At 38.6% G+C, this 24,691-nt stretch overlaps 1 protein-coding gene across 1 annotated transcript; it reads right to left on the minus strand.

The window, feature by feature from the left end:
• Window positions 1-29: 29 nt before the first annotated feature.
• On the minus strand, window positions 30-24,691 carry podxl (podocalyxin-like). The gene is made up of 8 exons (XM_059325439.1): window positions 24,402-24,691; window positions 6,784-7,425; window positions 6,401-6,612; window positions 6,250-6,273; window positions 4,115-4,247; window positions 3,992-4,035; window positions 3,779-3,898; window positions 30-2,618 (listed from the first exon to the last, which is right to left on the minus strand). The coding sequence occupies exons 1-8, from the start codon at window positions 24,442-24,444 to the stop codon at window positions 2,424-2,426; spliced, it is 1,413 nt and encodes a 470-aa protein (XP_059181422.1). The 5' UTR covers window positions 24,445-24,691; the 3' UTR covers window positions 30-2,423.

The raw sequence follows: 24,691 nt of genomic DNA on the forward strand, positions 1-24,691 counted from the left end.
CTGTATGGATCAGGACAACCACACTAGCAGAGTGGAAAAAGACTGCCTTTATTTGCAAATCTGAACAAGATGACCGCCAAGGCCATGGACAATTTACAGCTTCCAGTGTGTCAGACCCCTGTTGTTTGCCTTCAGCAGCAAACAAACCATAAATACATAAAATACTGGTAACGTACTTTGGTGACAATATCACAGCTATAATCATCATAATAATAATAAAAGTGAAACTGTAGACACACAAACAATAAAACAAAAAGTGGATTGGAGTGCCCAAAGTGATGGATTCACATATATAAGTACATATATATTAACTTCTTAATGGGTTTAAAATGAAGTAAATTATTACACTGAACAGAATCCACTGATATGTGCCTATGTACTGCTGGGAATGTTTTAACATCAAGTCGCATTACATCACCCCTCCACCTGCAGCAACAGTGAAACAAAACAAGTATTTACAATTTTTGCTTCAGAAGTGGTTTTTAAAAGCAAAATCGGCATCTTCTTATGAATATCTGATTGATTATGGAGGTGGCATTTTTGTGATATTTTCTGCTAAAAACAATCATTTCAATGTTGTTTAAGGATAATTCCACATTATTAAAGCCTCTGTGTTATTTTAGTTGGTTTGCCTTCACTCCCATCAACAACAATTGCATTGAACAATTCAACAGGGCAGGAAACTTATTTGGAAGATAAGACCTTCGTCACAGTTTAAAAACGGGGCCATTTAATTTAAATAATTTTCCTTTGCTTTAGAGCTGGACTGTTTAGTTGAAGAGAGACCGCCATGGTACATACAGAGTACTTAACATTTCCCTTAATTTCCCAACATTGTGTTGAGTTTACTTCTTAAGTAATTTCACCTTTTATCTTGATTGTAATGTCATGAAAACATCTTTACGTGAGGCTCACGGATATGTCCCCTCGAGTCGATAGAGACAGAGCGCCCGGCATCATACTCTAAAGACCACATCAACCAGAGGGGACAAACCGTCTCTCCATTGACTTTATATTGAATGAAGGAGCCTCCTTGACAATTTCCTCAGCTAGCAAAACAAAAACTTGGTCAAAAGCTGTTCTGTGGTAAAATGTACTTCCAACAAGTTAGTGAACCCCGAACTAAGTTTATAAAATCTGATGAACTTAAAAACTGAACTTTTAAGAAGACAAAAGTGGATATTAGCTAATATTAGTCTGCTAGCATATAGCTAACATTAGCTTGCTAACAGCCAACATGTCCTTTCTGGTAGGCACAAAATGCTAAAATAATCATAGGATATGTTTAAAAAAGCTGACATTTTGTTAGTGTTTCAACCCATGGATGTCTAAAAGTTAATGTTAAATATACTGTGTTTCAGGATTGCACAGTTCTCACATTGTAACTGCTTGTCTCATGTCTGCATTCATCTGTATCGACTTTGTCCTCTTTAAAGTTGTTGGTTTTTTTTCGGTACAGCGCTTTATAAAAACAATTCTGGATTATTTAAGTTGTTGGTAGAGCGATTCACCACACAGAAGCTTTTGACCTTTTTTTTTTTTTTTTGCTAGGGACAAAATTGTCAAGGAGGATCCTTCGTTTAATACAAAGTCCAAAGGCAGGAGATGCAGGGTTTTAAATGTGCTCTGTCTCTATATGTGGCATTTTGGATTAAAACCCTTAATTTGTCATATTTCTATATACTCATGTGCCTGAAGCAGTGTCTTTGTGAATGTTCTTTCTTTCTGAATAGTGCAGCAGTGCTGCCCTTACACAGCCAACACGCACTTGTGGAAAAATCACCAGGATGCTTTGAAGTATCCTGAGGTCATCTCTATCTATGTTAGTAACTCTACGACTGCAGAGGCAGCTGTTATCTCCAGAGCAAACTGATGAGTTTGCAAAATCACGGGACTCTTCCTTGCTTACAGAAAATAACAAAAAACTCTATTTACAGGTGCTTGTGTACAAATCAACTCTTTTTGGTGACAAGGCACACTCCTCGGGTTTGGAGCAGATTCTTTCTGAGTTTTCAGGATGACTCATTTTGAATTGTGCTCTGTAGGAAGTCACTTATTTATATTAAAAAAATACTGTAGGCACAACAGTGACTGGTTTTTAAACAGACTTTTAAGGCCACTGTACATTTTTGTTGGTACTGATTAGATTTTTTTTATCCTTTCTTTCTTTTCCATACCAAACTCCAGTAGAAATATATGAAAAAGACAGACAGCATTAATAATAAGGAGTTTGGGTTGTTCTACAGGATGTATTGTGTTTGTGAGAAAAGTCTTCAGGAGTGTAAAGTCAGGGCTAGCATGGAGTAACAAGTGTGGATACTTTAGTTTTGGTGTGGCTGAAACTAGCCAGGTCCTGTCGCTGTCTACTTCTTCTTCTCCTTCTTCTTCTTCTCTTTCTTCTTCTTCTGTGTCCCCGGTCGTCTCTACAGGTGAGTGTCCTCCTCGTCAGCTATGTCCTCCTTCAGCAGGTTGTCGATGGGGACGATCCAGCTGTCGTTGAACTCTCCGTTCAGTGCCATCTTCTTCTCCTGCATCTCCGGCTGCACCTCCATCACCTCCAGCGTCGGGTTGTCGTGGTAACCGTTCTCCACCGTGTGCAGCTCCTCCGTCAGGTGTTGCTGCAGAGATTAGAAAGACGACGTCTCTAAAAACTCTGTATTCATGTGTATTAATGACTTTGTTCATGTTACTACAGAAGCTCTAAGTGGCAAGGGAGAAAATGTTTTTAGTGATTCATTTTCTAAGTCTGATCGAAATAGTTTTCCTTAATTTAAATTATTTTTTTAAACTGTGAAACAGGTGTAAAAACAAGAAAAGTTGGCAGGTGATTTTTTCCCCCGTTGTTGCAAGGATTATATTTCTAATTGACATTATTTTCAACTGTGAAACAAGTGAAAAGGATCATATTTTTAAGTTTCATCTGTGAAAAAATTTGGGGAAAAGGGGTTGATATGTGTTTTTTGCCAGGATCTACATTTTGTTTTCTGTTTGTAATACTCATATTGGCCACAAGAGGCTGCTCCACTACCCCCTGTTCTAAATAGGACTAAAGCGTTCATTAATTCATTAACATTACAGTTATGCTACTTAGTTGCTAACACACACTATATGTACCTTGTTTTAATTTTTAGTGCATGGAGAAATCACCAGAAAGAAAACATGAATACTTGCACATTTTTTGTTTTTTTTCTCCCCTGAGAGATTTTGTATTTCAAATATTGCACATTAGAACGTCCTGCAGTTAAATATGAACTTCCTGCAGTTAAATATGTTGTTGTAGTATGAACAATGAATTAATGTATATATATATATATACATAAGGTATGCTGTGCAGCAAATATTTGAAAGTATAAAGTCTGCTATTTAGTACGATAAAGTATAAAAGTATAATTATATAAGTATGATAATATCACAATATAAGTATAATAATACAGTGTGAAAAATTCAGTATGATATATAATATAATATACGTTCTGTGGTCAGATGCAAACAGAAAAAAAAACAGTAGAGTGACCTGCTGTCTGATCAGTGCTGCATTATGTGGTGCTACAATCTGATTACAGTCTTTTTCTTAAGTCATAAACTTAGGGGACAAAACAATCCATTCATTCATGCATCTAGAAAATGCATCACCAGATTTCCTTTTCTCTCAGGGCTTCGATATGTTACATGGATAACAGCCTAAAGTTGCACAGTGAATTCAAAATCCTACAACAACCAAGCACAGATTTTACAGAAAAACACTTCCAGCCCCTGAGGGACTCTTTTGTCCACCTACCTGGTTCTCGTGGTAAGGCTTGCGGTGGTGGGAGGCACACACAGCGAGGATGACGATCATGATCAGCAGAGCTCCACAGGAGGCCAGGATGGCTATCAGCGTTTTGTTATCTGTTGGTTTCTTTAAGTAGAGAGCACAACAAGAGAATTACTTCGTTTCCTGCTGCTGGAATTTCCAGCGTCTCCAAATAACAGCGTCCATATATATCCGTACCTTGGTGATTTCTTCATAATACTGGGTTGCAAGGCTGTCTTTCACTGTAGGATACATTTTATGTATTAGTTGTCATATAGAAAATAAATAATGTCTTTAATTTAACAGGTAAATATGTGTTACCTTTCCCATTTATCTCCACACTGTCAAACTGTATTTTGCCTTTGTGGTGTTTCCATATCAGGGTGCAGTTTCCATCTTTCAGAGTCACCATCAGCCGCTTGCACACCTCCACCAGATCTTTCTCCTCCTCTTTCTGAAGGTGAAATGACACATCCGTAATCATCTCTGTATATAATATTAATACATTACTTTAAATATTTCTGAACTGAAGTCTCTACATAAAAATGATGTGCATAATTTGTACCTTCAGGGGTTCAGTCCAGCACGGAGCTAGTCACCCTAGCTAGTACCCTCTAAGGTACAGCTATTGTACCCTTGATATTGGCTTGGAACAAATACTGTATGTAGCTTTTTGGTCCTCAAAAAAAATACAAATAGTTATAGCATTAACTTGTAGGTACAGTAATACAGAGTATGCCTTGAAGTGAAGAAATGAACTCTTATTGTACCCCTATTTACAAAAGTGCTAATTATTGTACCATAAGTACTTTAACTATATACTTTTTTAGGGACAAAAAGGTACAAATATGTTTCTAAGCCAATGTGAAGGGTACAACAGCTGTACCGTAGAGGGCACTGCTCCAGTGACAGGTCATTGTACCCATAAAGGTACATATTCCACACATTATTTCTGAGAGTGTACTCTACTGTCAGAATTTGGACAGGAAGGTCAGAGGTGACAGTTGAGGTCATATCTTCCTGTGCTGTGATGTGTGGGGTATTCCTGGTGTATTATGGGACGGCACAGCTGCGCAGGCAGTTAGAGAGAGAGGGTGAGTATATGAAATGGGTGTGGGAACGAAGGAAACTAGTGAAAGGCAGGAAGGGTTCCAGTAAGACACTTTTTCCACCCAGTGAATGGAATCCTTTTTTTTTATATAGCGAGCTTCACTGCTTCCTGTCCTGTTGCTGGATCCACCCAGAGCCTCATGTTTGAAGATCTTTGACTTTAACACAGATTAACGATTAGCGAGGTGGGTTTAACTGGCGGATGGTGGATGGGTTAGACAAATGGTGGATTTTCACCCAGGAGAACTTGGTCTGTGTCCTGTATGAAAATAAAAGTAAACAACTTTTTATATAACTTACATTGTTTTTATAACTTCCATGGCTCGTGGTTTGTGAATAAAGTTTTTTTAGGTGTGTTTACTTACCTTACGTTGTTTACTTAACTTACGTTACTTGCGTTGTTTACTTAACTTATGTTGTTTACTTAACTTACGTAACTTACGTTGTTTACTTAACTTACTTAACTTACGAAACTTACGTTGTTTACGAAACTTACATTGTTTACTAAACTTACGTTGTTTACTAAACTTACGTTGTTTACTTAACTTACGTAATTAACGTTGTTTGTGTAACTTCCATTGTTTACTTAACTTACATAACTTATGTTGTTTACGAAACTTATGTTGTTTACGAAACTTACGTTGTTTACTAAACTTACGTTGTATACTTAACTTACGTAATTTATGTTGTTTGCGTAACTTCCATTGTTTACTTAACTTACATAACTTATGTTGTTTACGAAACTTATGTTGTTTACGAAACTTACATTGTTTACGAAACTTACGTGGCTCACATTGTTTACATAACTTACATTGTTTACGTAACTAACGTTGTTTACTTAACTTACGTTGTTTACGTAACTTGTTATGCTCCTAACTACTTCACTTTACATACATTTCCTTCTGCAACCAATGTGCGTGCAAAAGCGAAATTGAGTATGTATTTTAATGCATAATTTCCTTGTTACTATAGGAACTAAATCAATGCTCATGCATCAGCAGCATAAGATGCTGCTCCCTTAAAGACATTATGGTACAATATTTTAAAAAACATGTCTTTCGTTGTTATACTTCCTGCAGGATATTGCATAATTATTATTCATCCTTAAACTGGAGGAACTTTGGGGAGTAAATGTCAGTGAAGAAAGGAGTGGAAGGGTGTGGGCCTGCCTCCCATGGACAGGACAATAGCAGAGGCTTGATGAGAGTCAGAGCAGGAACTGTGTTTATTATCACATATATTGTTTATGTGAATACAAAAAGTCTACAACAGATTTATAGATACAAAACTCCAACTAGTAAACGTCCATGTCTTTAATAAAAACCAAAAAGTGAGATTAATCTTACCTCGTGTCCGGTGTTAAGAGAATACTGCAGAGAAAAGTCAGAAAATAAGTATGTCAGTCGAAAGCATCAGTGACCCATGAAAGCAAATTTTTGTACTGTGTTAATGTAAAGTGAAGCTCCATCTGCTCCCCTCCCTAACAACATAACTTACTGAAAACATCTTTGGTTGAGCTGCTGTGGTGGGAGCGGTGGTAGTGGTGGTAGTGGTGGTAGTGGTGGGTTGCGGGGACGTGGATACAGCTTTGCTACCAGAGGTCCCTGCTGCAGAAGGAGGTGCTGTCGTGGTCGGAATGGAGGGTTTGCTGGTTGTCACTGGGCTCTGAGTGGGCTCCTTTGATGCTGTCTGATGTTGGCTTGTAGTTCCTTAAACCAGAGAAAACATATGGTGTTATGCACACTGGAGTCCCTGACAGTGTTGGAATTGCATAAATTGGGTATGACTGGAAAGCTGACACTCTTGTCGTTTCAATAAAAGAAACCTTTAATCGTTCCCATTAGGTGAGTTATTTTCATGTTTGTAACAGGGGGACTTACCTCCTGTGCTGCTGTCCTGGCTTGTCTTGGTGGTGAAGGTGGAGTGAGTATCGGGCTGATGCCCAGGTGTAGTCGCACCTATGGAGACGCTTGTGATCTTGGTTGTACCCACACTCCCAGGAGTCCCAGAGGTTTTACTGCCTACTGCTGTTGTCAGTAATGTGGTAGCACTGGAGTCTACCCCTGAAATGCCGCTGTTGTCAGGAGTAGGTGTAGGTGCAGCTGTGGTCGTGAGCACTGGTTGGCTGGTGGAAGCACCAGTAATACTGACATCATTCTTAGAAGTAGAAGTGGTACCAGGGACACTAGTGGTAGGCACTGATGGTTTGCTTGTCACAGTGGTGGCTTGTGGGGTGTTTCGCTCGATTGTAGACATGGATGTAGTTTGTAGTTTTGTAGCAGTTTGGGTGGTAGGAGGGTTGGGAGTTGTAGGCTTTGGGGTTGCTGGTTTTGTTGTAGATTCCTTTGTTGTAGTAATAGTTTTGTCAACAGTTGACACATCCTTCGTAGTTGTCGTACTCCCAGCTGTGCCAGCAACAATGTCAACTGTCCCACTGACTGAAGCACTAGTCTTTGGCACAGAAGTAGTAGTAGTAGAAGCAGTACTGTCATCTGCCGAACGGGCCCCGTAGAAAAGGAAGCCTAGTGAGAAAAAAAGCACAATTATTCAGTACAGCACAGAGCTAAATAAGCACAACAAACTCAAAACAGAAAAGTGACATATTAAGGGCTTGTTTATGGGCAAAGCCATCTAAAGCCCCTTTCATAGTGCCGTTTCATGCTGGGACATTTACAGCTCTGTTATGTCTCATCATGTTACAATCAAATGATCCCACCAATTTTCCGGCTCCAGAGGTAGTCGCAGCCTATTAGCACTGTGCTACTGTGCAGCACTGCTGCTGCTCTGACTATCGTCTCCTCCCACCTCGTTCCATGACGCCAAACTGCACTATGAAAGGGCACGAATATCACGACTTCGATGGATCACTATGAACACCCTAAGACGAAAAGCCGACACAGATCTTTCCGGCAATATAGCGGGACATTTGCGGGGCCGCACTATGAAAGGGGCTTAAAACGCTTCCTCTGCTTTTCCCCCAAAGGCACGTTATTATGAACTCCTCCACTGTTACCATGTTTGTTACTGTCACAACTTTTTACTCTGAGATGCCCTGCCCTCTGATGGATATATTGCCTTACATTCATGCCAAAGTAAAGGACGCAAGACTAGTATATGTGGGCAGTCACAGTTACATCATTTGAAATAAAGATTTTTTTTTTCTACATAAAGGTAGCATACTTCACTTCTGATTTCTTCTGTTTTTTTGCATTTATTTTACTTTTTTAAATAATAATACGTAGTTTTGTTGCCTAAATCTAATGAAACAGCTGCTTCACAATGTTAATGACGTGTTTGAATGACATGAGGTCGTATGGTTTGAATGAGAATGAGAGCTGTGAGACGGAACCAACAAAAAAGTGAGCTAAAATGTGTTTAACTCATTTGTATACCAGAGGGGGACGGTAGAGTTAGTTCTTTGTCACTACAGGACCCCTTCTTTCATATTCCACTCCTTACCCATTGTTAATACAAAAACAATCATTCTTACATTCATCATTCATCCATTCATTATCCGTAATTGCTTATCCTAACTTGGGTCGCGGGGTGCTGGAGCCTATCCCAGCTGACATTGGGCGAGAGTTGGGGTACACCCTGGACAGGTCTACAGGCTATACAGCTTTAATTTATAATAGTGGCCTTTTTTAAATAGTCAAAGACTGGCGGAGCAGTCTGAAGTCAGAGCTTTGTCGACCTCTATGCCTGTATTTCCTGCGGGCCGCACAGCTGTAACTTTCAGCCACAGCGCTCCATCTTCTTCTGTTTCTCTATTTATACTGACCTGGACAGGATGCTGCACACAATAAACTCAGGAGCACCACACCCGCAAGCCTGTTTGGAGTCCCCTGTGAACAATCCTCGCCTGACTCCACAGCCAGAAAACAATGGTCTTACCCCTCACCCCCCTCCCACGCTTTCTGACCTCCACCCTCCTACAGTACATCCACACAGCCAATGGATTTTCAGTATACATGTGTGGGGACACATGAATTTACACGTAGCCATTCAAAATGACGCGAGTTATGTAATATTTCCTCAAAGGACCATAATGGTGTTTAAATATGTCAGAAATGACATATGCCTTACCCTATATGTAGCAGTTTTCTAAACTGCACTATGTTACTTTGGCCTTGCTGTTCTTCTATCATTAGCTATGGCTCAAGTTGTTGGTGCTCTAACTGTAACCCTACCTGGGCAGGTGGGTGGTTAATTAATTTGAAACATTTTTTTCTTTAATAACTCACCAAATTTCAACCATTTATCATACATAGAACTGTAAAAACAGAAATACCTATAATAATCATCATCATCATCAGCATCATCATCATCATCATCATCATCCTCATATTAATAAAAAACATTAATCATTTGACGAACGCTTCCATCAGTAAATGTAACCAAATTGAAGCCTTAAAAAAAGAAACCATTTACATTAAATAGATTCTGTAAAATTATAATAATATAATATCATATAATGATAATTCTGCAACTGTAAAGCCATGAGTGACTCTGCTGAGACCAACGGTCACGTGACAAAGACACGGTGCAGGCGGTACAGAGCAGAAAGGAGAGGTAAAATTGCTGTGCATATAGATTCTATTACCACCTATTTAAAAAAATATATTAAAAAAAACACTGCAAAAAAGAGACTTTTGAGTTTGCATTACTTCCAGCCAGGACTGTGCTGCTGCTGAATGTGTAGGCCTCATATATTGCAGTGTAAAAATGTTAAAAATTCCCAGAAATTGCCAAAAGTGTTGACTACTTAGCACTGAAACAACAATGCAAGTACAATCCATGTCCATTATTACCTACTGTACATACAACACCATTCACAGTCACTGCTGATGAGGACGTGAACTGAAACCACTACCCTAAGGTTAGAGAAAAAAGAACAGGCTACAGTTTTAAAAACACTTCTTCCGAACATAACTTCCAACACGAACACTGGTCTCCTGGATTGGTCCATTCCAATCATTACTTTTGTCAGGAAATCATACATGTCTCTCATGACGACTCTGACATAACTCACTCTTCTTTCTCTGCTGAATCAAATGTTCAGCATGTAAGGCTTTGCTGCTCAGACATAAAACAAACATTTCCCACAAACTATTCAGGATATTCTCCTGAGTTACTCTTGCCATAATTCCAACAGCATGTGATGCAGCATTATAACGGTGTCAGGAGTTGGCAGATAAGGTCAAGTGGAGGCTGGTAGAGCCTAGTCTGTGCTGTCTCTGTAAAGCACACACACATCACTTATGAGGCCTCAGCCTGCTGCCATAAACACTGATACTGAGACTCCTTTGAATGAGCTGTGTGTTCTCATTGACTGTACATGTGGCTCGCTCCTCCCAGACTTTTTATGATGCATCAAACATGAGATAAAGCTGAAAAAATTATATGGGAGAATCCCCCCCCCCCCCCCCCCCCCCATCTGTGGAACTGTGGAAAGATTTACAACATTACATCATAAGGGGAATTTAGTCCACTGAGGTCAAAGTTCAGTGTGTTTTTCCAAAGGAGATATAAGGCTGCAGAGTAAGTTGTTGCAGTGATCAAATCTTTCCTGCTAACCAGCAATGTCTTGATGTCAAAATCAGTTTGTCATTGTCTCCCCTGCTGTCTCTCGATCTCTCCCTCCCCCAGGTGTGGCGTAATGTTTTGTGTGACCCTCGCTGACCTGAGCTGTCACTGACGCATCTGTTTCTCAGCAGGCGACAGCACCGGCTAATTCCTGCTGCTATCAGTACCGAGGCTGTTTTTACCTTGAACTGATTATGTGTAATGTGAGAGGTGTCACAATGTCTTTCAGCTCATTGTTTTAGTTATATGAACTACAGGGGGCTGTACCCCGAGCAGAGGTTAGTGGGTTAGCGAGGAATGTGTCCATACTGATTCTTGATGAAGGAATAACTTATAATGATTTAATACAACAATTTATTTTCGTCAATGGCATCATATCATGATAAATACAAATATCAAGATATTGTGATAAAAAAATTACATTGTCTTATTTTAATAATACCAACTAGGGCTGGCTAGTAAGACTGTATACATCATCTAAACAACAAAGTGCTTGTTGTATATATTTTCTATTATGTTTGTATCGCAAAAACCAGCGGTACAGAAGGATTATGCTTAGATTAAATTACTCTTTAAGTTCTGATAGTTGCAGGTGGGGAAAAGATGGAGCAAACAATACAGTCAAACACTGAATACGGAGCGTACAAAAATATCCTTAACCATGTAGTTATTTCATATGGACAATTTAGAAACCAAATAACCAGAAAACATGCTATATTGTGTTATATACCCTATGAGACTGTGAGACATTAAATTATATAGGGATAGAAGACTTATGACCATATCGCCCAGCCCTACTTACGTATATATTCAAAGTACAATAAAAATGATAGGAATGAAATACACACAAGTAATTCTATTTCTAGTTAAAACTAGATTTTAAAATTTCATTTTATTATTTTGGCACTATGTCCACCAAAAAGATCAAGTTCGCTGATAGCAAGCTAATGTTAGCTATGTGTTAGCAAGCTGATGTTAGCTATGTGTTAGCAAGCTAATGTTAGCTATTTATTAGCAAGCTAATGTTAGCTACATATTAGCAAGCTAAGGCACTAAATACTGCAAATCTTTCTGGATTATCCACATTGTACTACAACACAGCTAACAGTATCAACTGCTTTAGCTTCACTTACAGAAAGGTTGTTAGCCTAAAACTGACTTTGGAAATATGACTTTTTGACAAAATGCTCTATGAACGTTATAGTGATTTTCAGGATCGCAGTTTCCTCCATTCCAACTGCAAATGTCTCACTTTTGTCCTCTTAAAAGTTCAGTTTTTTGTTTCGTCAGACTTTAAAAACTTAGTTATGGTTCTTTACCCTGTTGGTAGTGCATTTCACCACACAGCATAGACATATTTCAGTTGTTTATTCACAGACAGAATTGTCAAGGTGGCTCCTTCATTTAATACAAAGTCAATGGATTGTTTTCCTGGTGTGCTCTGTCTCTATACTTCAATAGAATTACAGATGTCTCTGTTTTAAACATTGCTGGATAGTTTTATATCGAAATGTTGCATATTGTGCCTCTAAAATAACAGAACTAAACTAGTAAAACTACATTATCACGAAGTTGATAAAAATAGGCGCCGTTTTTCTCACAGTGCATATTACTCCCAGATGTACTTCTATCCCTTTCCATCCAACCTTGACCTTTATGACCTCTCTGCCCTCATACTGCTCACTGTCTCCAGCAGTCAGAGTGTGTGCAGCTCATCCTTGCCAGCTGACTATAGTATGACACATTGTAGCGTGTAGATGGTGTCGTATCATCCTGTTTTTCTGCTGTTTGTCTGATGTTGTGACCTGCTCCAGTGGACTGTGTGAGGGTCAGACAGCGGAGGGTGTGAGAACTGACCTGCTGTGCTTTCCCTAGCTCTTCTTTTTACTTCTTGGCTCACTTCAGTGACTAGAAGTCACACACAGGCCCAAATCAACAGAAGTGTTTCCAATTTTGTAATAAGCTTTAACTAAATGTGCTTAAGTTGGTTTTCTGCCAGTTGTTTCTATTGTTCTCAGTTCAGGTATGCATTACTTTTAGCGCCAAAGGGATGTTTGTCTGGAGTATTTGACTTTAAAAGCCAAGGCGGTAATTATGTATTGGAGGGGACACATCCCTCTCAATATTCAAAAATGCCCAAATATATTGATAAGAGATGAAAAAGTATACTAGGTAACTACACACCATTGTTCAAAATAAGCATTAGCAAATATAATAATAATCATAAATGAACTTATCAAATCGGTATTATGGTATATTGCATTCTTGTGTGTGGTTTGTCCAAGTGGTGTTGCCGTACCTCAGCAGAGGCCATTGCTCAACTGCTGTGTTTAGGTACAAGCAATGTCATAAACTGTAATGTCTCTATATTATTTTCAAAATGTATTAAAATGTGGAAAACCAGAATGTAATATGAGTGTTATTTAGGCTCAGTGTCAATTGTGACTTTTTGTAAAGTGATATGTAAATTATTTTATTAAAAGGTTATCATCTCACAATGTTATGCTAAATTCCAGTCAGAGCATTAGCTAGCTTACATTCTGTCCATTAGCTAGCAGCTAACAGCAGATACATTCTGAGCATATTCCACTCACTAGCTTTGCTTAAAGTTGATAATCCAACAAGTCAACAAGCCTATACGACCTTTTATGTTATTTGGAACCTCTAAAATGACCCACGATCGTTTTTTAAATACAGCGCCCTTAGCGGTTGCAGGAGATCAACATGTCCTCATACGTAAACTTCATTGTGAAACATCTGCAGTTTTTGGTGGGTAGTTTCATAGCTCATGTAACTAATGAGGAGTAGTTACGTTGGTGAAGTGAAAACATAATGCACAGAAGTTAAGTTACATTAGTTAAAAAAAATTGTCCCTCTCAAAGTGGATCTTTTCTTTCTTTACTCCTCCTTTTTCTTTAACAGCATTAATACAAATGTGAATATGGATTGTAATAAGCAGCTTCACAAACGACACATTAGTAGACCATGCTTCAGCTCAGCTGGAATTGTTAAATATTTTAGAATGGCAGGAAATACATTTCTAAATTTGGAATTTTTGGTCCTTTGCAGAGTTGACTCCGTGGCGGCTCTGATAAAAACAAAATAAAGTGATGGAATATAACAGTCATAATGAAGTGACAGATTTTTCAATCACATATATTTCCTTTTAACACAAATCGGACTGTACAAAAGCAAAATCTAAAAGTTTCTTGTGCTAAAGACCTAAAGTATAATATGTCCTCATAGTCTGTCCTCAGTGAGCTGATATTGCTTTGAAGCTGCTCCTTTAGGGAGTCTGTGGAGCGTGACAGTGTTTAGCTTGTATTCACTAAGACTAAGTGAGGTCCAGAGGAGGTCAGAGAGGGCTCTCTGTCTCCCTGCCCTCCCTATAGGGGGTCCCACTGCTGCTTGTTCAGTGTGAGGACCACCATCCGTACGTAATGACAGTGTGGCCAGAGGGAGGAGACTGGTCCCTCCCTGGCTATGTTGTAAATAAATGCCCCCGGGAACAAGGCCCCACACAGACTGAAACATAGAGAAGATGAGAATTAAGAGAAAGAAGGACAGAGGGGACACTTTTATTGCTCTCTGCCTGAGCAAATACTAATTATATCAGAGGTATCATTTGTTCCAATTCAGCCACAGAAGCATTACGAAGGGCTAACACTGGTTGGCGATCTGGCTCACAGTTACTGTTACCAGAGTCCAGTCAAGAGACAACCTCCTGGCCTGAAAAGTGAAGTCAGTGCAGAAGTTCCTCAATGGGGTGACTCCAATGCTTGCAAAATGAAGTTTACTGCATCAAAGTCTATGAGAAAATTACTATTTCTTACACGATTTATTAAACTCCTAATGAGTTTATGGTCTCAATCACTAGTTTCAAGTCTTCTTCAATACAGCATGATGTTCATTTCATAAATTATGGTCCAATTTAGAATAAAATAGACAATAAAGCAGGGGGTGCTTTCAGACACACACATTGTGATTGTCAAGTAGCTACCACAGCAACCTGTAAATCAGGATAGAGGTGTAGCAATGCACATACATGACACTGTGTACATTTAAATAGCCCTGAACCTAGTTTTGGGGTTTTGTCTGTGTTGCCATCTTGGAACTTTGACCCTCTGACACAGTGTTTTCTTTTCATCAAAGTTAACTGTGACATGGTCGCCTAAAAATGTCATGTTCAGCATTCATTTGTTATTTTTTTCAAGTAAGTACTGTTTGTTTTAGGCCTGTTTTTTGACTAACCACAATCAGCCCAATCTCAGTTATATCACAGATAATGTTAATGACACATCCGCCTTTCTAATCAAGTGAGCTAGGTGGGGTTAGCTGGTAACTTGGCTACAGCCAAAATGTCAAACCCAGGGCTTCAAAACTGTGGTCCACAAACCAATGGGTGACACTGCAATGCCTACGTCCACTTTGTCAGTCAAGTCCATAGATATTTTGCCACAGTACTGTATAGATACTGTACAAGCACAGCTTTTGGTGTCCATAAATATCAAACTGTGTCCATCTTCAGCTACCACTGAAAACATCTACATGCAACACATTAAAAATACACGGTCTGAACATAAAGGCAACACAGTGGTAGGAATTTCTGAGGGATTATTGTGTTGGGACTGCATTATGTTGTCAGATGGTCATGTTAGCTCCTTTTTGTGTGTATTTGCCAGTGTGTATGTGTGTATGTGTGTATGTGCCAGCTATCTAGCCAGTTATCCTTCCAGCTTGCCAGGCACCCTGACTGTAACCCTGGATTGATGTGCATCTGAGCATGAACATGCACTGTGCCCGCCAAACGGTGGAGAGTAAATAAATAAATGTAGCTGTCGCTCCAATGCACCGCCGGGACAAAGCTGCCCCGTTAGCTTGGTGACAGCCCACACAAAGGCCCCTCTGGTCCCACGTGCGGCCATGCAAGAATGGGCTACTCCCTCACTGCAGACCCCCGCTGCAGCCAGAGCCTTTTAGGGGTTCAGCTGCCCCCATCCTTGTCCCATTGAGAGAGGTAATTCAACTCTCTGTGGGACTGGGTTTGGGGAAGGGAAGGGAGGGGTCTTTGCTTTACATTGTGCGCTGCAGTGAAGGGAGGTGAGGAGCTGTGAATGTAAAAACACTCTGTGGGAATAAAGGACAGACAAGTGAAAGGGAGGAGAGAAGCAAGGGGGGATAAGAGAGGAGAAAGTGAAGAGGGGTTTGAGACACTATAAATCTAACGGCCACATGGAAATGACTGACCACACACACACAAACACACACACACACACACACACACACACACACACACACACACACCACAAACAACACACTCCCTGTCCTTGGAGACCAGACTGGTATGTGTGTTTATACGAGCTGTGTGGTAAAAGTTCAATGTTAGAGCTCTGCAGCCCCCATTACACACACACACGCACGCACGAACGCACGCACGCACACGCACACGCACACACACACACACACACACACACACACCTAAAAAGAGATAAATTGAGCAATAGGTTAGCAGGGTAGTCTCTGAAACCATTACAGCTTTGTGTAGCTATGGGCCATATTAAAATATACTAAAACTGTATATATACCATCCAGTCAATAAATAGACTTATTATTGTAATCTGAAGCCTGCCTATTCAGTGAATACACCTATTATGTTTCATTTTCTAGTAACACAACTTTATTGAAACATCATGTAGAGACAAGCTGATGTGGGGGCTTTCACATAGTAGGCCTATATCATTTATGCATGTGACACTTTTGAAGAAATATTTGAAGCATATATTTTTAGTGTTTTAGTGACGTGAAAATGATATACAATCAATTTAAATGTAAATAGACTGTATTATATTTGTATTTATTACATATTGTATGGTGTATGTAGTGATTATCATTATTGATTTGTAGCCTACTTTTTTGTGTGCTATAGCCTTTGCACCATTCTTGTATTTTGGGTTGCTAGCAGTTTTCTACTTTCTAATGATAAGCCAAGTTTGTGTTGGCAAAATGCATTTTGGTAAGGACAGTTGAAAATGTGCTATACAAAGATTTTTAAAAAATAATAATAATGCAATAGAAGTTTGACTCTAGAGGGCTAAAGGTATACCATCAAAATGTTAAACGATCAAATATTATAGTTAGAGTTTATATCTCTCAAAAGTTAATAAAAGCTAAGTACTGATCTCTAAAATAATGCTACTTTTCTTCCACAATTTAACCATTTATTTAGCTGTATCTCTAAAATAATGCTAGTTAGTAGCGAGACAGCTAAATAGATAGAAACTGCTACTAAGCTAACTTGATATTAAGCTAAGCTATAACGCTACATAGGCTAGTTGAGCTCTAGGCTAACCACTATGACTCGCAATGTTTGCTAGCTATAAAATAGCTACATATGACTGTACTGATACTTAATCTTAATTTAAAAATGTTAATAAAGATATGATATACATTAGGACTATATATCACTCACTCACACACACACACACACACACACACACACAGACTTTGCTCACAGCTCATGAAGTAGCAGCCGTTTTGTGTTTTCCTACAACTTGAGAAGTGAGGGGAGTTCACTCAAAGTGATGAGGCAGATGAAAAGAGTGCTGAGAAAGTAAGGAGCAAAAAATGAAGGGAGGAGAGGAATGAGGAGGCTCCGGACGACAGAGAGGAGGAGGTGAGCGAAGGTCCATGACGGTACCAGCCGCAGGCCTGATTAATGGACACCTGGGTGTGCAGCGTGGCATGCTGGGTAGAGGGAGGGAGTGCGAGGTTACAGTAGAGGTGAAGGCGAGCGGCTTTTTATCTGCAGCATCAGACAGTGATGAAACGCTCAGCTTTACAGAGAGCAGAAGTTCCTCCCTGAAGGAAACTTCCACATGCCAGCCGTGCCTGGCCTTTAAAAATAAGATCCGCTGCATCTGGACAGAACACACGGTTCCTAAAAAGGCTGCCTCGGACCTTCAGGAGTCCTCAAGGGAGGTCAGGAATGTGAGCTGCATTTCTAAGGGGTTTGAACAGTAGAAAAGTAGAATAATGACTAGGAATTACTTTGCAGGTGGTAGTCTTTGCTGTAAATCAAACAGGGCCGCACAAACTGCAAATCATAGTTATTATCAACCATTTTTCAAAACAAACCAGTACATATCAGTGTCCTGTGAAGATCTTTTTGTAGAGACCGAAAACTTTCTTTAAGATAGTTTATCTATTCCAATAAACAGTAAATTAGCCAAAGCTGTGCTTGTAAGCAGGGAATGGTTTCTGGACAATGATAATTATCTGCTGACAAACTTTAAGCATTGTCGATGATAAAAAAAATCTTGAAAAAGCATTGTTAATTTATTTTTCAGTTTTTTGGTTCTAGCAACATTGCGGTTGTCTAAAAATCTCTGGTTTAGCACTGGTCGTACAAAGAGACATTCTAAAGAGTGATTTTTTTTCCATTAAATAGACTACCCCGAATTAACATCACAATCAATATGACCGTGAACATGAATTTCAGATGCACATTGCAAATCAAGCTTATAGTAGCATTAGCTGAGAACTAAGCACTTGCTGTGCTACTGGTACATGGCCCCACCGGGCTGCTAATCTGTGTAACCTCTCCAGCTCTACCCCATCATCCAAATATGGTCACTGTCACTACCTGATCCTTACTGGGAACCCACTTTGTTCAACACATGTCCAGCTTGCTGCCTGATACTGTGCATGTGCAGCTCTCAACAGAGATGGGAAGGAAATGTCTCACTCGTTTGCTACATCTGTCATCAGCTCCACAAAAATGTTGTGTTTAATTCAGAATGTTATAGATTACGTTTTTAAAAACACGTTTTAACGTCTACATCTCTGTTGCAAGTTGCACATGTGCAGAACCAATCGGGCAGGGTGCACGGATCGGGTAGCAAAAGTCACTTCTGGCTCCAAAAAAATCAAGATGGTGATGTCCAAAATGCCGAACTCGAGGCTTCAAAACAGTAGTCTATAACCCAATCGGTGGCATCGTGGTAACTACATCCACTTCTTTTATACAGGCTATGAACTGAACCCATAATTAAAAGGTCTAATAGTAATGACTAAACTGTATAAGTTGGCTTGACATGAAAAAAGTTTTTTTTTCTATTCAACAACACAAACAAAAGCTAACAGAACACATAATTTATAACTCAAAATATACTACACATTGTAATAGTTTGAAATAAAATTGCTAAAATGTGCAAAATCAGAAGCAGCATAGTCCTTTAGTCCTAATGCTAGAACTGCAAAATGGTGTAAATATCATGTTATCAGGGTCTGTAGCTCTGTAACAACTCTTTTCTATTCCATATCCCCACATGTATTCTGCTTTTTCTGGATGAAAAGCCCGCAGCAGAGCAGGAGCAAGCGGCTAAAGGCCGTCTCCTGCCGCCACGCCCTCCTTGGGAACTGGGATGTTGATAAAGGTTTTCCCATCTATTGTTCTCCGTTCGCCAGCCAGCGCAGACACCAGACGAGTGTGCCAAGCAGACAGCGTCTCTCTGGGTCCCTGCTGCGTGAACGGGCCAGGAACCCTGACCGACTGTTATCTTGTAGGAAACGGACAAGTCTTGAACCCGCAAACACACAAGAGAGATGGTCTGTGTAGGGGTTAGGAAGTCCTGGACAGGACTGATAACTGATGATCCTGCCTTTTCCTATATTCCAGGATCCAAATGATTGATTTAAAAAACCTTCAAGCTTTTGATGATCACTTCAGCTGCAAAGTTACTCACAGAAAATATAGCATTTTGACTTGATTTAAACCTTTCAGATAGCTGCAGTTACCTGGATAATGGAAGAAGCTTAAGTTAAAAAAGTGTAATGGCAAGTGGCCAATATAAGGAGAGGTTTGATAGAAAACTGTGAGTTTATGAGGAGACAGAAGAAGAAATACATGTTGATTCTACCTGGTTCAGAATAAGTAATCAAGTAATCTTACATGTCCTAGAATAATTTTCACAAACAGGAGGTTATGTTCAGGACTTTTTCTTGGCTGGGCGCAGTAACTTCCTGAAGTCTTGTCACCACCGTGACAACCAGCTGAGACTTCAGGAAGTTACTGCACCCAGCCAAGAAAAAGTTGTGCATATGAAGGCCTGTCTGCAGCAGGAGATCTGGATCCCATATTCAAATATGGTGTCACTCTCATTTCTTTTTGTGGCGTTTTGTGGAGTTTTGTGGTGTTACTTTTGTGTCTTTCTTATGCAATCAAAAACAATAGCTTTGACAGCAAAGCTTTCCAGATTGCAATCAAATAATAGATTTGAGAGCAAAACTATTAAGAATAAATTAAATTAAAAAATGTCTTATTACAAATAAAATTCATTTGTGATTGATATGTATTTTTGAAGTTTAAAACGTTTGCAAATCTTAAACTTTGCTTTTGAATCCATAAATTTTATTTGATGAAATTCGATGGTGGACCCAGGCCGAAAGACGTCTCTATTGGCTTTCCAGACAGCTTGGAAACATCACTCCCACTCGGTTTTCTTCGTGTACTTTAAAACTCCCTTTCCTGTTTACTAAGAGTGGCTATTGCCAAGCTGTCCCCTGTCAATAGAGACATGTCTTCTACATCTATCAGCCTCGGTCCCAACCACAAGAATAGACACATCAGCAAATTCAACTTTGTAAACCAAATTTTTGGATTACCAAACAAAACTTTTTGATTTACAACCCAACTTTTGGATTTGTAAATGAAGCCTCTGGAACTTTTGGATTTGGAAAATGAGAAAAAAAGTTGAAATCATGAAAAAAAAGTCAAAATAACGAGAAAACCATCTAAATAATGAGAAAAACTTAAGTCACAAGAAATTGTCAAAATGAAAAGAAAAAGTAGAAATCGCATGAAAACAGTCAAAATGAAAAGATAAAAGTAGAAGTCACATGAAAACATTTAAAATGACAAATACATTTTGAAATCATGAAAAAAAGCCAAGTTTGGGGCTTCAAACCTAACTTTGGGTTTGCAAACAAAACCTTTTGCAAAAAAACTGAAACTTTTAGAAGTATAAACTTTTCTATTTGAAAACAAAACTTTTGGAGTTGCAAAAAAAAAAATGTTATCCACAAGAATACATTTCTGATCGTACATTTATTTTACTTAGTTTTTGATTGCAGAATGGAAAGCTTTCCATCTAAAATCTATTAAGTTTGATAGCATAACAAAGACACAGAAGTAACCCAACAGGATGATGTTTTTGGGCCATTGTGCATATTTCAACAGTGACCATGTTTGTCTATCAGGAAGGTTTCTCACACATCACCTCAGCAAACTGCAGACTTTTCTGGCCTTCCAAAAGTAAGTGTTATAAAATAAATCAAAATCAGTCAGTTGAGAAAGATCTCAACAAGTACAAAGTTCGTTTACACCTCAAAGTTGCAACCAACACTGTGTCTGTCTGTGTGATAACAGAGCTGTTAAACACACAGATGCAGATGCACGTTCACATGCACAAAAATGTGTCGGGCTTTTCTTTTTGGAAAAAGTGCTGACAGCCTTCAGATTGAGTTTTGGGGCAGTGTCACATGTTTTTTTTCACACGCTCAAAAAATAAAAGCCTCCCGTCTGAATCGACGTACTGCAGTGGTGAGAGAGCGGCAGGTGCATAATTAAAGAAAAACACTTTCCTCGCCTCTCAGCCGGGAGGAGGTCAGGGGGGCACTTCATTATTCAGCCTCCTTCTACTTCTGTCCTTCTGGGTGTGTGTGTGTGTGTGTGTGTGTGTGTGTGTGTGTGTGTGTGTGTGTGGAGAGGGGGGCATTGGGTAGTCCTTCACTGTGGGCTGGTGGGAGGTTGAGGGGCAGATGTTTCAGCTCCTACAGATTGCACACAGTCCACACAGCAGCAGTGGACATGTATCGAAAGTAACACAGAGCACAAACTACAGCATCTGTTCAGTGCAGATGATTTTACTTTCTTCCATTTGTGCACAAATTAAAGCACAAAGAAGCGAGAACCAGACAAAAGGACTTGGACTGACAGCAACTCTGGCTGCAGCACGTTTCAAGTTTGGCACTGGTGCTCAGGATCAGCAGCATTTTGTCTGGACTTTGTCCACGGATTCAAGAAATTGTACCTTTTTTATGATATTTCAATGCAACTGCAGTATACAATTTACTTTTATCTATACAATTTACTTTTATCTATACAGCAACACACACACACACACACACATATATATATATATATATATATATATATATAATCAGCTGTGGAATGTGAGTACAGTATAGTACAGTATAGTATTTTGAGGTACTTGTACTTTACTTGAGTATTTCTATTTCATGTGACTTTATACTTCTACTCCATTACATTTTAGAAGTAAATATTGTACTTTTTACTCCACTACATATACGTAGAGGCAAATATTTTTACTCCACTACATTTAGCCAAAGCTTTAGTTACTTTTCAGGTCAAGATTTAACATCAAAACATCATCAATTTAAAATGATTAGATTTTTAACAAAAAATTAAAACTCATAAAAGTATGTTAAGTAGTTAAAATTAGGCATATTTTTACAAAATTAAGATGCAATCTTCTTCTTTAATTCATCGAATAAGAATAAGAATAATACAATTATATATTTTGAATATATAAAATAATCTGAGTGGGTCCATTCTGCATAACAAGTACTTTCACTTTGATACTTTAAGTACATTTTGATGCTGATATTTTTGTACATTTACTTGAATAAATTTTGAATGCAGGACTTTTACGTGTAGTGGAGTCATTTCACAGAGTGATGTTAGTACTTTTACTCAAGTAAGGGATCTAAATACTTTTTCGACCACTGTAAAAAAAAGTTTATGGAGTAGGCACATGCATGAAGCGTTCACTCATTGGTAGTCTACATTGTACAGTAAAGGGCACTTGCAGATTTTTTATATAGACAACAAAATCGGGTAGGTGGAGATCATTAAAAACAACTGGGGTGGTCAATAAAAAAAAAATAATTAACTCATTATTTTACAATCCGCTGTGATTCACTGTGAATAATCACTCTTTTCCTTCCTAAGACTGAAATGGATAATAATGGATATTTGTCTGTAGGAGGAGACCATAGAATGCTTTTTCATTCAGATATCTTGAGGTAAGAGGTTAAGCGACCCCTATAAAAATGGCCTTGCCAGGTTTTGATCTGGAAAATGTGGGGTTCGGAGCGTTATTGAAACCCTTATAGTAAAATGACCCACATTTTAAATCATGCTTTGTGTTAAAAAAAGATTTCAGAAAAAATGTAAAGAACTGACAGTCACAAAGAGTTCTATTAGTTTGAATTAAGCATATTTCAATATGACTTTACAGTACAAGGGACATTATTCTGCTACTAATTATTACATCCAATGGTAGAATATAACTGAGGGCACTGACTTAAGTACATTTTGAAGGGCCTTTCCTTTACTGCAGGTATTTGACGGCTACAGTTACCAGATGCTTTACTGATTGCGATCATACATACAAAACATATAATGATCACATAAAATGTGATGCAAAGTTATAGAGCCAAGGAAAAATATATTTCTGCTACACAAAATTCAGTTTTCTCAATTTATTTTGCCTTTTTAATGTAAAATACTGCATATTTCCTTGTCTTCATGGCTCTAAGAACCCTTCAAAATAAAAGTCACTCTCAGATCAAACTGCACATCAACCTCAACTAGAAAGGCAACCTATGGATTACACCATCCAGCAGCTCCACCTCCAGCAGGAACAACAACATGATGCTTTTCATGTACCAGTAAGAAAAAAACAACAGAGCCTGGGGCAAGTTAAGTAACTAAATACATGTTCTCAAGTACTGCACTCATAAGCAGAATTATGAGCTACTTATTATTTTCTTAATTATTTCAATGTTACATTATTTCATACTGTCACATTACTATATCTGAAGAGAAATATTGTACTTTTTACTAGCATTATATATAATAGGCATGTAGAATACAATGCATCAAATTTTATAATGTAATATATAATATAATATTATCACTTCTGAACTTTTACAGCTGAGTTGGATTTTGAATGAAGGACTTTTACATGTTATGAAGCATTTTCTAAATTCTTGTATCAGTACAACCCTTGCCCTAAAAAAGTTGGAGCGCTGCGTTAAACATACATAAAAACAGGATGCATCTAATTCAAAATGTGTAAATATTTACAAAAAACATTTATCTTTGTGCTGTGTATGACTGAACATTGGTTGTTGTTATTAGTTGGTTGTTTTTCACAGTGTCCCAACTATTTTGGGAATCACAGTTATACTTTAAAAAAGTAAAGTATTCTTTCTTCACCCTTTAAAAATGTGTAGCGGTGTTACAATTCCACAAATCCACAATTCAATTAGACAGATTTTGAGGTCAGGATTCAATTCAATTTTCAATGTTAACTTTTTTTTAGACTATTGAGTTCATAAATATCAACAGTACATCACTAGTTGTATGCCCTGACAGCTGTTATTTGTGATGTGACTGAACGTAGGCTACTACATTAAGGCATAAGACTACATTCTGATTTATTCAATTCTGCGTTTTATTTTGAAAATTGATATAGGGAGCTAAATTCGATCGATTTTCGATTTAAGATGGAAATTTTGAGGCCACTAATAATGAGTTATTTTACTGTTGATCATTGAAATACCTACATTATAGTCATCCTGATGTATTTTACATAGGTATAAACATTTTAACATAACTTGTAAAAGAGTATTCCTTCATTTATATATCGCTACTTTTAATTTGAAAAATAAAAGTAGCGCGCACCTGTTGCTGCATCACAGCTGACGCTCACTGTGTGTTTAAACCAACAGTACGGTCCTGCATGCTGCTGCACAGATATCCTATCATATATTCTGGAGTTGGCAGTTATGCCAGGTGTGTATAGTTTAAATGAAAAGTACTCACAGAGAGAAAGCAGCAGCCACGTGATCCTCATGGTGGCTCTCATCCTGTGTGTGCTCGCTTCTTCTCCCGGATGGATTTATCCTTCATGCAGCGCTCCTCTGTGTCTGTCTGTCCGCTGACTGACGCCGTCCTGTCACGCCTTTCTTCTTGAATTTGTATCTCAACTAAATGAACTCGCCCAGCGTATTGTTCACTTTTTTTCTTCTTCTTCTCTTAAACTGAAAGCCAAGAATGCTTTTGTCTGTGTGTGCTGCTTCTGTCTCTCCTCTCTGTGCAGATTTGAGTGTTTC

The sequence above is a fragment of the Centropristis striata genome, chromosome 22 (assembly GCF_030273125.1).
Source record: "Centropristis striata isolate RG_2023a ecotype Rhode Island chromosome 22, C.striata_1.0, whole genome shotgun sequence".
Lineage (NCBI taxonomy): Eukaryota > Metazoa > Chordata > Actinopteri > Perciformes > Serranidae > Centropristis > Centropristis striata.